The sequence below is a fragment of the Molothrus aeneus genome, chromosome 14 (assembly GCF_037042795.1).
Source record: "Molothrus aeneus isolate 106 chromosome 14, BPBGC_Maene_1.0, whole genome shotgun sequence".
Classification (NCBI taxonomy): domain Eukaryota; kingdom Metazoa; phylum Chordata; class Aves; order Passeriformes; family Icteridae; genus Molothrus; species Molothrus aeneus.
The window spans coordinates 14,654,443-14,668,326 of NC_089659.1; the positions used below are offsets into that span (position 1 = coordinate 14,654,443).

General features: G+C 47.8%; 1 protein-coding gene across 2 annotated transcripts; it reads left to right on the forward strand.

Moving 5' to 3' along the window:
• The first annotated feature begins 832 nt into the window (after positions 1-832).
• LPAR4 (lysophosphatidic acid receptor 4) lies at positions 833-12,713 on the forward strand. Of its 2 annotated transcripts, none has more exons than XM_066559466.1 (2): positions 833-1,139; positions 11,038-12,713. In XM_066559466.1, the coding sequence occupies exon 2, from the start codon at positions 11,191-11,193 to the stop codon at positions 12,235-12,237; it is 1,047 nt and encodes a 348-aa protein (XP_066415563.1). In that variant the 5' UTR covers positions 833-1,139; positions 11,038-11,190; the 3' UTR covers positions 12,238-12,713. The 2 variants fall into 2 exon arrangements, with proteins under 2 accessions (XP_066415563.1, XP_066415565.1); XM_066559468.1 differs by lacking the exon at positions 833-1,139 and adding an exon at positions 1,839-2,112.
• Positions 12,714-13,884: the final 1,171 nt, after the last annotated feature.

The window sequence follows — 13,884 nt, forward strand, 5'->3', positions numbered from 1 at the left end:
AGACTTTTGTCAGGAGAGTTTAATTAAACCAATAACTCTGGAGAGAAAGCAAACATCCCAGCCAGGCACAGCTGCCTGGGTCCGTTCCAGCAGCAGCAAAGTTGGCACAATCACCATATTCTGCCGAAATTCTCGAAGAGGCACAGAAGTTTTGGGTTAAGATTTATGCTGCATTTAATCTTTAAGGGGCCATCACCCTCCTCTCTAATAGGTTTGCCCAGCCCGGGCAGTTTTGAAGCTCAGACTCAAGATGTTAATCTGAGAAAAGGTTTCAGTGAGCTCATCCTAATCTGTGTCAGAGCACCCAGCTCCCCATATCCTTCTTTCCCTAAAAAAAGCTTTCGAATGCGGCGGTGTTGGTCAATGGGCTCCCACTGAGAGGTCTCATCCTCGCATGAGAATGGGTGTGAAAAGCAGCCCCATCTCCCCAGGGATCAGCATTTCCATGCAGCCGCCTGAAAATGCCCACAAGCCACGAAAATGGGTTTCTGTGCAAATTTACTGGTGATGCTGGCTGGGTTTTCCATCCTGAGCCCTCTGCCAGCCCCACACTCAGGGACAGCGATGCCTTTGGCCACGCCGCCACCATTCCCCCACATTTTCTGCCTCTATTTTTACCGAACAAATAAAATGGACCTTTGCCCATCGGGAGCAGGAAACATCTGCACCGCCGCCGCTCTCACTCCGAATCCACGCTCCTGTTTTTGTGCTTCGTTGCGCCGGGGGCTCGCAGAGGCTGGGGCTGAGCAGCCCGGAGCTGCTGGGCTGTTACATGAGATATTCAGGAAGTTATTTGCATGCAGGGATAAAAGCCCGTGCCAGCAGCCGGGCGCGCTGCAGAGGCGACTCAGCCACGGTGGCCACCGGCCCAAGGAATTACATCCCTCGCAGCTTCACAATGAGTTGTTTACTGGCCTTGGCTGCCTGTGGGGAGAGCCAAGGAGAGCGGAGGAAGAGGAGAGACAAACACAATGCGAGCGAGACGCGTTAGGGGGGAGGCTGGGCTTTAGCAGCAGCCCCGGCGTTTCAGCCCGATGGAAGCAGAGAGGGCTGAAAAGGGAATAAAATGAACCATCCGCCGCCTTGCTGCTGCTGCTGCCACAAGAGCCTCGTCCCTACCTGAAGGGCTGATACCGAAGGTAAGAGGGGGGGAAAAAGAAGCAGTTTTTAGGCAGAGGGCAGATTCACCGCGGGGCAGCTCCCAGGCAGACGCAGCCACGCTTCTCTGAGTAATTGTAATTATGGCCCGGAGAAGGAAAGCTGACCGGCTTTCCAGCAGGAATCCAGCGATTCCGGCAAGAGCTCAGACTGTTCCAGTCAGCTCCTCTGAGAAGATTTAAAACAAAACAACAACCCCCAGCCTAACAAACAGCGCCTTTCTAAATCTGCCCAGGGAAATATTTGCTATTTTATTTCCACGGCCAACTTTGCTCTACAGCTTCCTAATCTTACCCAGTGTTCTCCTGATTCGCAGCTCCCCCCTCTGCTCCTCACTTTTTCTTTTTCTTTTTTTTTTTTTTTTAATTTTTTAATTGGAAGGCAAAACAATTACGACCGCGGGAAGGAAAATCCGAGCTTTGAGGAGCTTTTCCCTGCTCGTTCCCATCGGGCACGCTCTCCCAGGCTGGGTCCCCCGGCTAATTGCTCAGGAAATCCGCGCTGCTCATTGTCGGGCTGTCCTTAAGCTGCTAATTCCGAGCTGGGAGAGGCTCTGGACGGGAATCCATGGATAGAGCCCCGCGAGAGGGACCCAGCGGAGACCCGGGGCGGGGCGGGCTGCGGCGCTAATAACACACCCCTGCCCAATGGAAAGCGTTTCCTATGGAGACCCCCAGGAGTTCCCCCTGCCCACAGCCCCTGCCCAGACATTGGGCCCATTCTTGCGTCCCGTTTTCCCAAGACGCGATGGCAGCAGCGCTCGGCAGCCCCGATCCCGCTCGGAACAAAGGCCGGGCAGCTGCCGCCCAGCGCGGAGTTTGAGGATGAGCGGCTGAACTTGGACAAAGTGGGATTCCCGCGTGGGAATTACGCGGTTCGTGTCCCGGGGACACAAAGGACTGTCAGGGAGGGATCCCCTGGAAACCCCGAGCCGTGGGAATGGTGGCGGTCCCGGTAAGTTCCCCCCTTCCCGAGGCAGGAAAAGCGGCCGGATTTCATGGCAGCTCCGGGCGGGGGTTCTGGAGGCTGGGATGGATGTGGGGGATGAATCCCGCCGGGTTTCACTGGAGATCTGCGGTGTTTTCCCCTTCCTCCTGCTCCAGCCCTGCCGTGGCTGGGGCTGCTTAAAGGCAGAAAGATGAGCTCCAAGTTTTGGGAAAGCAATTCCTGTGCGGGCTGCTCCTCCAGATTGCATGGAAATGGTTCTGACTCCCAGCGCAATTCTCCATTGCCATCGAGATTCTCGTTGTGGCACTGCAGGTGACAAGTTTAGGAGTTTTCTGACCTGTTGTTTGTTGTGTGTTTGTGAAAAGGATCCCTTGGTTACAGCTTCCTTTTGTACTTGAAGTCGGTGTCATAAAGACACTTTAGGTTTATATTGGGTTGGATAGAAGTGTGGCATTCACCTTCGTTTAATGGAGGGCTGGTTCTCACAAACTATACAAAAAATTGGGAATTAAGTTATAAATATTATACTGAAAACTTTAAAAATTTTATTTATCGCTTTGGCTTCCATTCATGGCTAAAATCTATTCCTTTAAAGCTGCAAAATTCAATGAGAAAAATTCAAAGACAGCTCTGGAAAAACCGGGTGTCTGAAGTAAAATTAACAATGAACAACATCATTTAAAGATTTGGCTGTTTGGAGGAGAGAGGGTTTAACACAGTATAAGCACATGGCAGAAAAATTTGCAGGAAAAGTTTGGAGGTTTTAATGACATTCCCAAATCATTGTTTGAGAGGAGACAATTGTGTGTGGTTTTTGTATTGCTGCCCTATAGGAACAGAACAGTCAAATCCAGAGGATGGGAAGTGCAAAGTTCACAGCTCGGTGATAAGGACATTCCCCCCTTGTAGTACTTTTCCATCTTCTTGCCCTTAGGAGCATTCCCTAAAAACAAAACAGGCAGGAAACCCTGGTACTTTGGGGGGTTCAAAGCCTCTGCATTTTAGAAGAAAGTCCTGAAACACAGAGGAGGCAGGAAGGGGGTGGGAGAGGAGACTGAACAAACATTTCACTGGAATCCTTTGAGGCTAAAAATGAGAATCCTCCTCAACTGATAAAAATCGATGTCTTCCAAATTCCAGGGTCAAGAGCTCAGCTCCACGTAGACAAACACAATAAATGCCCCAGTTCTGCCCTCACCTTCATTTAGAGCATTGCAACGAGGCCCAAAACTGCAAAGCTGCACCTGGGGTTGCTGAGGAGGAGGGATGGAAACACTCCCTGGGCAGGGAGAGGATGCTCTCCCAGCTGGAAGATGGACCAGTCCTCCAGCAGTGACCTCATGGCTGGAGCACAGGAGCAGGAATTAAAGCAGTTTTATCCAGAGCTTGGGCCAGATCCTGGGCACAGAGTGCACTTTTGGAGGGGACATTTGGGATTCTGTCACTGTGGCACTCGGAGCCATCTGGGTGGATGATCCATCCGTGCCACTGTCCCTCGCCCTGTTACGGCATACTTGGGATTTTGATATTTCCAGATGTCTGGGTGTTACTGGTCAGGGCTGTGTGGCTGGAGTGGTGCTCCAGGATCCCAAAGGAGCCGGCAGGGCAGGGTGGGAATGGCTCCTGGAGCACTCAGCCACCCTCAGCAGGTCTTTCCAGGTCAAGCGTGCGTGCAGAGCCTCACTCTGCTCCTCCACACGTTGCTCCTCCTCCCTAAATAAGGATCCGATTTAGTCCCGGGGAAGGGGAGCCACCACTTTCCACAGAAGGGAAATTCTCTCCCTGAAAAGAGGAGCTCTTTATTCCCAGAGCAGACAGTGGCTCTGCAAGGCTTCCTCCTGCACCAGCTCCCAGTTCAGCCCCATAAAAGGGGTAAAGATCCACCCTGCTCCAGAGCCAGACCAGCCTGAGCTGACCCTGGCTGCAGGAAAATTTGCTGGATTATTTGTGATGTGTTTGGTTGGTAGGAAGAGGAAGAGCTCTTTATCTTGGCAAGTGAAATTAAGGGACATTCATCAGCCCCTGAGCCCTGAGACAAAGGTGTGTTCTGGCAGCAGAGCAGATCCTTTCTCTGGGCAAAACATGAGCTCATCAGGCTGTGAGACCCTGTGATGCTGTAAATACACAGCCACAGCAGACCTCTTCTTTTCCTCTCATAATATTCTCATTTTCCTTTCTTGAACCTGCAGACAACTCATTCTCTTCCTCCCCAGCATGTTTTACAGATGGATATAACCCTATTTAGCAGGAAAAGCAGCGTCCAGCCCTTGCACAATGCCAAAATGTCATTGCCTTGCCCTCATCTTATAATTAGAAATCTGATTTCTAAGAAGCTTCACTGCAGAAGCCTTGCTGGCTAGCTGAGATTGGATATTTCTGCATTGTGGAATAATTTCTTAGTTATTTTACCATTTTACAGAAAAATCCAGGTTGGACAAGGCTTGGAGGTAGAAGGTGTCTCTGCCCATGGCAGGCATTGAACAGGATGGGCCTTTAGTTCCCTTCCAACCCGAACCATCCTGGGATTCTACAATCCTCAAAAATTTCCCCTTTTCCCCTCAGGATAAAGCCATTAAAGAGAAAAAAGCCCCGTTAGATCAAGCCCCTGCAGTAAATAAATGCAGGGCACAGATCCCTCAAGGTCCCAAGCACAGTTTTTGTCCAGCCCCATGGATGGACTGGCCCAGCACTCAAAGGAATCCAGACAGCCCCTCCAGCCAGGCCATCCTGCCAAGGTGAAATTGGTGTTTGTGCTGCTGTGCTGGAACCTTCCTGGTGCAAGGCAAGGCAAGAAAATCCATAATTTCTGATAATAGAAGTTCAGCTTTCCCATTTCAGCAAAGGGAGTGCAGAGGATCCAGCCCAACTGGATGAGGAGATGAGGATGGGGTGGCAGGAGGGCTCCACGTGGCTCAAGAGGAGCTGAGGAAAGGCAACAAGGAGCCAAAAAGCCAAGGAATGGCCGAGGAACCACTGGAAATTGTGTCAGGGGAAGCAAAGAAAGGCAGCTTGTTGGGCAGGCTGCTGACTGGGAACCTTTTGGAGCTGTGAGCAAATAAACCCAGGCCTGTTGTTGGAGTCCCCAGTGGCTCAGGGAAACAGGAGTCTCTTTTTTTTTTTTTTTTTTTTTTTTCTTAGCCACACTTTGTAATAAACCAGAGCGACATCAAGGACACGGCAACCTCTACCACAAACATTATTCCTGGGTGAAAACAACCTGGTCAGACAGGGTAACTTTGCTTTTCAGCACTTCATCAGCTTTTCTTTGCATCTAAATCTTCTCTATTGAATCCAGCACTGCCATTATCCAGCAATCCCTGGGGCTCCAAACAAGCAGCATTCCCTCACTCCTCCAGCACCAAAGGCCGTGCAAAAAGCCGCTCTTACAAGTGTTAAATAATGCAAACTTCGCCGAGAAGTTTGGGGTGAATCCCATCGTTTCCTGGCGGCGGCCCAGCCCCTCTGGAGGCTGCTGGGGATGGGGAGAGGCAGAGCACGCCAAGGGTTAAAGGGTGATGTAAATGCAGAGAGACATTCCCAGTGCAAACAAAAGGAGAGTCATGCCCTGAGGATCAGTGGCTGAATATGGGCTAAGGCAGTTCGCGAATCTCTTCTGAAGGAAACATTTTAATTAGCTCAATCCAAAACAGATACAGCCCAGAGAAGGCACCACGAGCAGGAAATGCTTTGTAAGTCTCAGAGGACAGTGAGGAGACAACGGCGGGGCTCAGCAATTAAAAACAAAAAAAAAAACAAAAAAAAAAAAAAAGGAAGAAAAAAGGAGAGCGCCTTTAGGGTTCGGGCTGAGAGGCTCAGGTTTCGTTAGGGTTCGGGCTGAGAGGCTCAGGTTTCGTTCCCTGCTCCATCCTGGAGAAGAATTGAATCGGGGTCCTGCTGCATTGGTGCACAGCAGAAAGGAGATGCTGAGCTTGGAGGGGGTGTGAAGGTCCCCAGGAGCCAAGGCCAGCCCAGACCAGGGGACAGCAGCGGCTCCCACCCCATCCCTGCGCTCACTCCCGGCCCAGTGAGAGGCGATGCCTCCCCAAGCCCCCCATGTTTCGGGTTTTTCTCTGAAAAAGCATCTGCTGAAACCTGGCTGCAGCGAGCCCCTCCCAGCGCCAGCTTCCCACAGGTACAGGAGGCGATGTCGCACCCGCACCAAGGGCTGGGGACTGCCAGGTCCGGGGACACTGAGCACAATAAGTGTCAAAGCCATGAATAAGAGCCTTCCTGCCCTGGTTTTTAGGCTGATCACCCGCAAACGTCCCCATTCCCCGGCATACCGGCCGGGCATTCACTCCGATAAACCGGGCAAGAATGGCCCTTTGAAGCTCCACAAACCTCCGTGGACTTCAAAGTCCCACTTGTGTCTGCTCTTTCCCCACTGTTCTCCAATACATCACTTAGGATTAGGAAATGAAAGAGATTAAAGCGTTTCTCCTTCCCAGCGCTCGGGATCGTCAATGGAGCTTTGTTTACAGGCAGCTGCTCCGCTTCCCACCCTCTAATCCCGGCCTTCCCCTGCTCCCGCCACACCGGGGAAGAGAACTGGGAATCTGCCAGGATGGAGCGCTCACAGACACTCAGCGAGCTGAGCCCAACCCCAAAACTGGTGTCCCAAGCTATTTCCCATCCCTACACCTTCCTCTGGAGGAACCAGATCCAGCATCACCTGCTCCAGCCGGTCCAGCTTTCCATAAACCCACACTGCTGGGAAAACAGGGGCAGCATCGCTGTGCAGCACCAGCTCCTGCCCCGGCAGCCTCCAACAGGGAAAAATCAGCCACCAGATTGCCCCAGACTGGAGGTTTGTCCTTAAAGCTGCTGCCAGTTCACATTCTCAGAGCTCTCCCTGAACAAAACCAGCTTTTACTGACAAAAGAAAATAGAAGTGAGTGGAAATTCCATTGCAGGAACTGAGATGTTCAGTTTTTCAGATAGAAGAAGGTTTTGGGTTTTTGAAAATATATAATAGTTTTGATTTTATCTATTCGAAAATTGCAGTTTAATCTTATCTATAGTCACCAGTCTTAAAGAACCCTACAGACTTACACAGAATTATCATCTCTGCAAAAATCTGCCCAAACCCCAAACATCTCCCCACAAAAAGCCCCCTTATTTGTACCTTCTGCCTAATTAAAGTGGAGCAAAGGAAGGAAATAAACTCCAAGAAGCTGCAGAACTGAGTTTGTTGTAAAGCTGTAACCCTGGGCTCCATGGTGGGAGTAAGTTACACATCCCACAGGCCTTGTAGCAATGGGGTGAGGAGCAGGGACATGCAAACCCTGGAGTGAATGGAATTTTTGCAGGAGAAGGCAGAAATAAAGCTCTTGCTGTGCCCCAGGAAAATCCCTATTTATTTCCATGCCAGGAGCTGAGATCCTATCAAAGCACAAGGAGTGGTGCCATAACCTGGGAGAAAACCCACAGAAACCTCCCCAAACCCCACTGTCCTGCAGGTTTTGGCTTCTCTACCTATAAACCTTTGTTTCTCAAGATTTAAGAGATAACCTGAGTACACACCATGATAATCCAGCAAAGATCCTTCAGCTCTGGGAGCTTTTCCCATCAGGGCTGCGCCAGACCTCCCAAAGCCAGAGCTCAAATGAACACTCAGGGTGTCCTTCACATCCAGACTGATAAAGTTCCACTCATCTGACATCTCACATGACTAAAAGAAAATGTGATGATGCCAAAAATGCCAGCCCCAAACTTCATGCTGGTGTTTTCCTGACCTCAGCTTGCTGCACATGTGGAGAACGGGATCAGTGTGGAGCAGGAACAATGGGACAATGGAATGACAGGGCTGGTTTTAAATTTGTTTTTTCCCTGCAGTAATTCCTGTTCTAACAAACAGCTCCTCTGGATGGAGCTGCAGTCTGGCAGTTTGGAGGTGTCTTGGGGTGCTGGGAGGAGGAAATACAGGAATTGTAAACAGGATACTCAGGCACCATAGGAAGTAACACCAAGTTTTCCTCTCTTTTCAGTCCATGGAGAATGGGATATTTCTACTATAAAAGAGCTAAGCCTGGAGCTTCTCTGCTGAACCTCACTCTGAATTACAGGGTTTTGTGAGGGATGGCTGCTGGAGGTTTGCTGGTACCATCCCTGCTAGGAGAGAGAATATTCTGGATTTTATCACACTAAAGAGTGGGTTTATTCCATTACATTCATTCCCTCCTGGACTGGCCCCCATTTGAAATATAGGATTTAAAGCTTTGCCCTGCCTGAAATATAAAAAAACCTACTTTGTCATCCTGTATTTACTCAGTTTTTTAAAAATATATTGCTTTTTTCCCAGCAAGGCAACAGCAGTGGTGACCATGGTGTCCATGAAGAGCATCCCACTGCTTTAATCCATAGTGGAAAGGAAGGAAAGAGAATTTTACACTGGGAAAACTCAATCTGTGGACTCATCCTACAGAATTTAAAGCACATGGCTGGGTTTCAAAGCCACTTGTCAGCTTGTTTAAACACCTCAGGGTTCCATAGGTAAACAAGGCAGGCTGTATTTTAAAGCCCATAAGTTAACTAGACAATTGCTGGCAGGCAATTCCCAGAGATTAGACACTGGAAAAAAACGGGATGTGACCTTGGGGCTGTCTGGAGCAGAGCAGGGAGAAAAGAGTCAGGTGATGGAGCATCATTTTTCTTGTGTGAGGAGTATCTGGGTCAGGCTGCTGGTAGCACTTGGTCAGCAGCAAAGGTGAGAGTTCCAAAGGCACCTTTGAAACCTGGGTCTCGAGGACCTGCCCAAATCCAGGTTGGAAAGTGGGGTTTCCACTGGGCTCCCAGGCTGTGTGAGGTTCCCAAGGACACCCAATCCCTCTGAGGGGACCCTGGACCAGGAGAGTGTGGAACACCTGGGGTTCACACACCCAGGGAGCATAAACACAAACTGCTGATGGAGTTAACAGGAATGTCTGCACTGGGAGGGAGCTCCAAGAAAAGGATTTAATGCTTTAGGCTGAAGGTTAAGTCAAGGCTCAGCTATTCCTGTTGGATCTCATGTGAGCTTTCCAATCCAACTTAGCTTGTGTTTAAAGGCATTTGAACTTTCAGGGAAGACCTTTCCTTTTTTCCTTTTACCACAGATCCAAAGAAAGTGAGTTCAATTTCACATTTGAGATTCTACTCCTGTCCTTCCCATAAATTTAAATATTTTATATCAGTTTTTTACCTTGTTTTCCAGTAAGTTCATTTAACCATGAATTTAGTAGGAAAAACATTTCCACAGGAGAGACCTCCAGGTTCCAATTCATCTTTTTGGATGTCCAAAGGATGAAGTCATTTGGGAAGGCAGATCTGGGCATCCTTCTTTCTTGCTACTTTGCCAGGTGCAAAGGTGAGGTGCTGCCTGCTCCCAGGGTCCCAGCACCAGATTTTGGGAAGCCTGTGGTTCTCCAGGCATTCCCAGGTGAGGAACTTGCCCTTTCCCCCCAGCAAAGCTGTGGCTATCCCAGCTTTCCCAACACTTGCCATTTTACCAGCAAGGCTGACAGCTCGCATGCAAGAACTCCCAGGAGGAAAACGCATGGAAAACATCTGATTTTGATCATTGGCATCCCAAATTGTCTCCAAACCATGATTTGTTTTCCATTTTATTTGTTTATATGTTGCCATTGCAACCTTTAACAGAACTCACTGACAGGTTTGGAGCTGAAACTCCTCTGTCAGGGGTTCACTCTGGAAAGGATCCCACTCTTCGCAAGGGTTTCGCCTCCAAATTACTCCCGGTTGTAGCTCCTAAATTTCTTAGATTACAAGGAGATTCCAAACTAGTTCTTATTTGGTTGGCTGGAGTAAGGTCTTTCCCTTCGTGACCCAGCTTTGCTCCACATTTCCAAGAAGTGTTGAGCTCATGATCCAACTCACAAACCCTCCTTGCTCCAGAATGACTTTTCTTGAGGAGGCTTTCCAAGGGATTATTCTCACGGGCATTAAAAATACTTAAAATAGCTAGGAGAGATGATCCAGGGAGTTCAGGAAGCACCTATGTCCAAGTAAAAACATGCTCACTTTATGTGTCTCCTAAGCTTGTTGAGTTGGGACAAAGTCTTACAAGAATGTAGTCCTTGAGATTTCCCAAATTTCACATTCCAAACCTCGACAAAGAGTAGGAATGAAAAGCAGCTGTTGGTACAGCTTAGAGAAATCTTTCTTGGGAAAGTTTTACACTTGCAAAAAAATTCCTTTTAGAAGTAATACCATATTTGCAGACATTTTTAAGCAAGAAAAAAAGGGGAAACATGGATTTAGGAAGTGTTTTTGGTAAATATTTCTGAGCTACAACAGTTTTCCACTTTGGAAAACATGCGTAAGGATGCTCCTATTTTCAATTAGACAAAAAGGCCAAGCAGCTCTTCTTTATCATAGATTTTGGTGGGATTTTTTAATACTTTTGCATCAAAAAAGGTTGAAAATCCATAGAACTCACCTTTGTGCACAGTTTAAATCAAACACTACAACTTTCAGCTTTTTTCCTCCTGTTACAGGTTTAGGGCAAAATTTCAGATGTTTTATTCTGTTCAATTTCTTTCCAAACATACTGGGCCAATTCCATCTCAAATTTTAAAGAAAAACCTTTCCAAGGGGAATGTTGAAATTATCATAGAACAGTTTGGGTTGGAAAGGACCCTAAAGCCTCTCTTGTTCCAACCCCTGCCATGGACAGGGACACCTTCCATAGACCTGGTTGCTCAGAACAATCACTCTCCTTCAAACAGGAGGATGAGGGAGGTATGAAAGAAAAGGAAAGGCCAAATTCAGTAAATTCCATCTCCAACTGAAAAACCCCAATAATAGTGGAATTTATAAAGACTTCTTTGAAAACTAATTCCTGTTGTTGTTTGCACATCCATTAACTTGGGAATTTCTCTTGCACAGCCACTTTGGTTCAAGACTGATGGCAGTTCTCTCTCTCTCCTTTAGGATGAAAGGATCCATGAGGGAGATGCAGTAGGAAGGGGTCCAGCCACCTCCCTGGAATGTGTTCCTTCGGGAAGGGACGAGCTCCCTGCCTTATTTTATGGATGTCACTGAAGTAGACTTTGAAGGCCTTTGGAAGCCCATCCCAGACTTGGCATGGGAAACCACAGCAACAACCATACCTGCCTGACAGATGATTCCTTCAAGTACAACCTGTACGGAGCCGTGTACAGTGTGGTCTTCATCCTTGGCTTGATCACAAACTGCGCCTCCCTCTTCGTCTTCCTCTTCCGGATGAAGATGCGGAGCGAGACAGCCATTTTCATGACCAACCTGGCGGTTTCAGACTTGCTTTTTGTCTTCACTTTGCCCTTTAAGATTTTCTACAACTTCAACAGGCACTGGCCCTTCGGGGACAGCCTGTGCAAGATCTCAGGCACAGCGTTCCTCACCAACATCTATGGGAGCATGCTGTTCCTGACCTGCATCAGCGTGGATCGCTTCCTGGCCATCGTGTATCCCTTCCGCTCCCGCACCATCCGCACCCGGAGGAATTCCGCCATCGTCTGCGCCGGCGTTTGGATCCTGGTGCTCAGCGGCGGAATTTCGGCCTCGCTCTTCTCCACCACCAACGTGTCCAACACCAGCACCACCTGTTTCGAAGGGTTCTCCAAAAGGATCTGGAAAACCTACCTGTCCAAGATCACCATATTTATTGAGGTGGTGGGATTCATCATCCCTCTGCTGCTAAACCTCACGTGCTCCTCGCTGGTTCTCCGGACTTTACGGAAGCCGGCTACCCTGTCCCAGATTGGGACGAACAAGGAGAAGGTGCTGAAGATGATCATCGTGCACGTGGCCATTTTCGTTGTGTGCTTCGTCCCCTACAACTCCATCCTGTTCCTGTACGCGCTCGTGCGCTCCCAGGCCATCGCCAACTGCTCCCTGGAGAGGTTTGCCAGGACCATGTATCCCATCACGTTGTGCATTGCCACCCTCAACTGCTGCTTCGACCCCTTCATCTACTACTTCACTTCCGAGTCCTTCCAGAAGTCCTTCAACATTAAAACCCAGATCAAAATGGATTCTCTCTTCAAGACAGAGATGCCGCTCACAAAGACGGCGCTGCCGGCGCCGCAGGATGAGATCAGTGACCAGGCCATCACCAACGGAGGAGATCCCACATCTGAATCCCATTTCTAGGGAGATGTTTACACAGGGAGTTACCCCCCATTAACTCCTGATTAACACCACGTGGCAAAGAGCAGCTCCAGAAAACGGGGGCTCACACGTGGGGTTAATGAAGAAAAGCTGCTGGGGGACGACAGATCCTCGCACTGGGATGGTCCCATCATGTTCCACAGGTGAACACAAAGTGTGAAAATCCCAATGGATCTCCCTTTGGAGATTATGGATAGGCTACAACACATGCATCAACTCGGGAGGGAAGAGAACAGCTTCTTTAACCAGAAGATGCCAACATTTGGCATTTTTCCCCCTCTGCAGTTGGCATGGGACCAGTTGGGAAATAGAAAATTTCATTTTTTTAGAGATTCCTGCCAATATTTCTGCCTTCTGCAGGTGCATCCTCATTCTCATATGTTAACTCAGTAACTTCCCACAATATGTATGTTTGCTTACAAAGGCATAATAAAAGCTTGTGGCTTTTCCTGACTCCACTGCCAGAGTGCAGAGCCTGGTTTTCCTAGAGACTGGAATTTATAGAGAGGTTTGAAATGTAAATAATTGTTTAGCAATTAGGCAAAAAGAGTTGCTTGGTGACAGAAAAGATAATAAGAAAAAAAAGATAATTATTACTACAGTTTTGAAAGATGAAGTTTCATTTTTATCAGATTAAGCTGTCATTTAATTTATTTGATTATTTTTAATGCCACCTCTGGGAAGGAGTAAAGAGCTCATTAATGATCTGTTGCACCTGGGCTTTTATATCCCAGGGGATTTTATGACTATTTCTGGGAAGGGCTGGACTGGAAAGCCAGCTGTAGAAGGGCCTGAAACCTCAGAGTTCTTCCAAGGGCAAAGCTCCCATACAGAAGCTGAGGCAGCTGAAGGCCCAGGAGTGCTGATCCCACTGAAATATGGACAAGTGGTGTCACAGCACCCAATTAAGGGAGGATCTGTGATTGTTTAATGGGTATTTAGGGCCTCAAGGTAACTCAAAACCCAATTTGCTGCACTCTTTTCTTAGCTGGTTACAGCAATATTGTCTTGTTTTCCAATTAATTTATTACCTTTCTTTTTATAGATTACAGAAATATATGGAAAATTAATTATTTGTATGTGTTGCATTTTACCACCTGGTTCCTTTCTCCAGCTCTTGGCTCATGTTTGAAGCTCTACAGCCCTTCCCAGGCTGGTTCATTCTTAAGTGTAAGAAACAGAAATGAGGAGAACAATTTCATTTGAAAAAATATAAAGTTACAACTTGTTAGCTCAGCAATCTACATTACCATGGCAAAGCTACTTCTAGGGAATTACTGCCAAAAAAAGAGACAAATTATTAATTGAGCAGATGTTTTCCACTCAACTCTATTTTAAGTCTCTCTGATGAAGCCTCATGAGATACAAGAGCAACACCTCAAATGTGATCATTTAAAGCAACAGAGGTTTAAGTGTGAGAAGAATTCAGCTGTAAAATGTTAATGCTTCCAAGGGAATATTTATTTAGCACTGCATTCACTTTGAATAAAGAATTCAGTGGCTAACCAAGGTTGAGAGACCCCAAAAATGATTCTATTTCAGCCCTAAAATGTCAGTTATTGGAAAAAAGTATATGATCAACTCATTATACACAGAGAGCATGAGAGCAGCCAAAAATATTCTATTTCA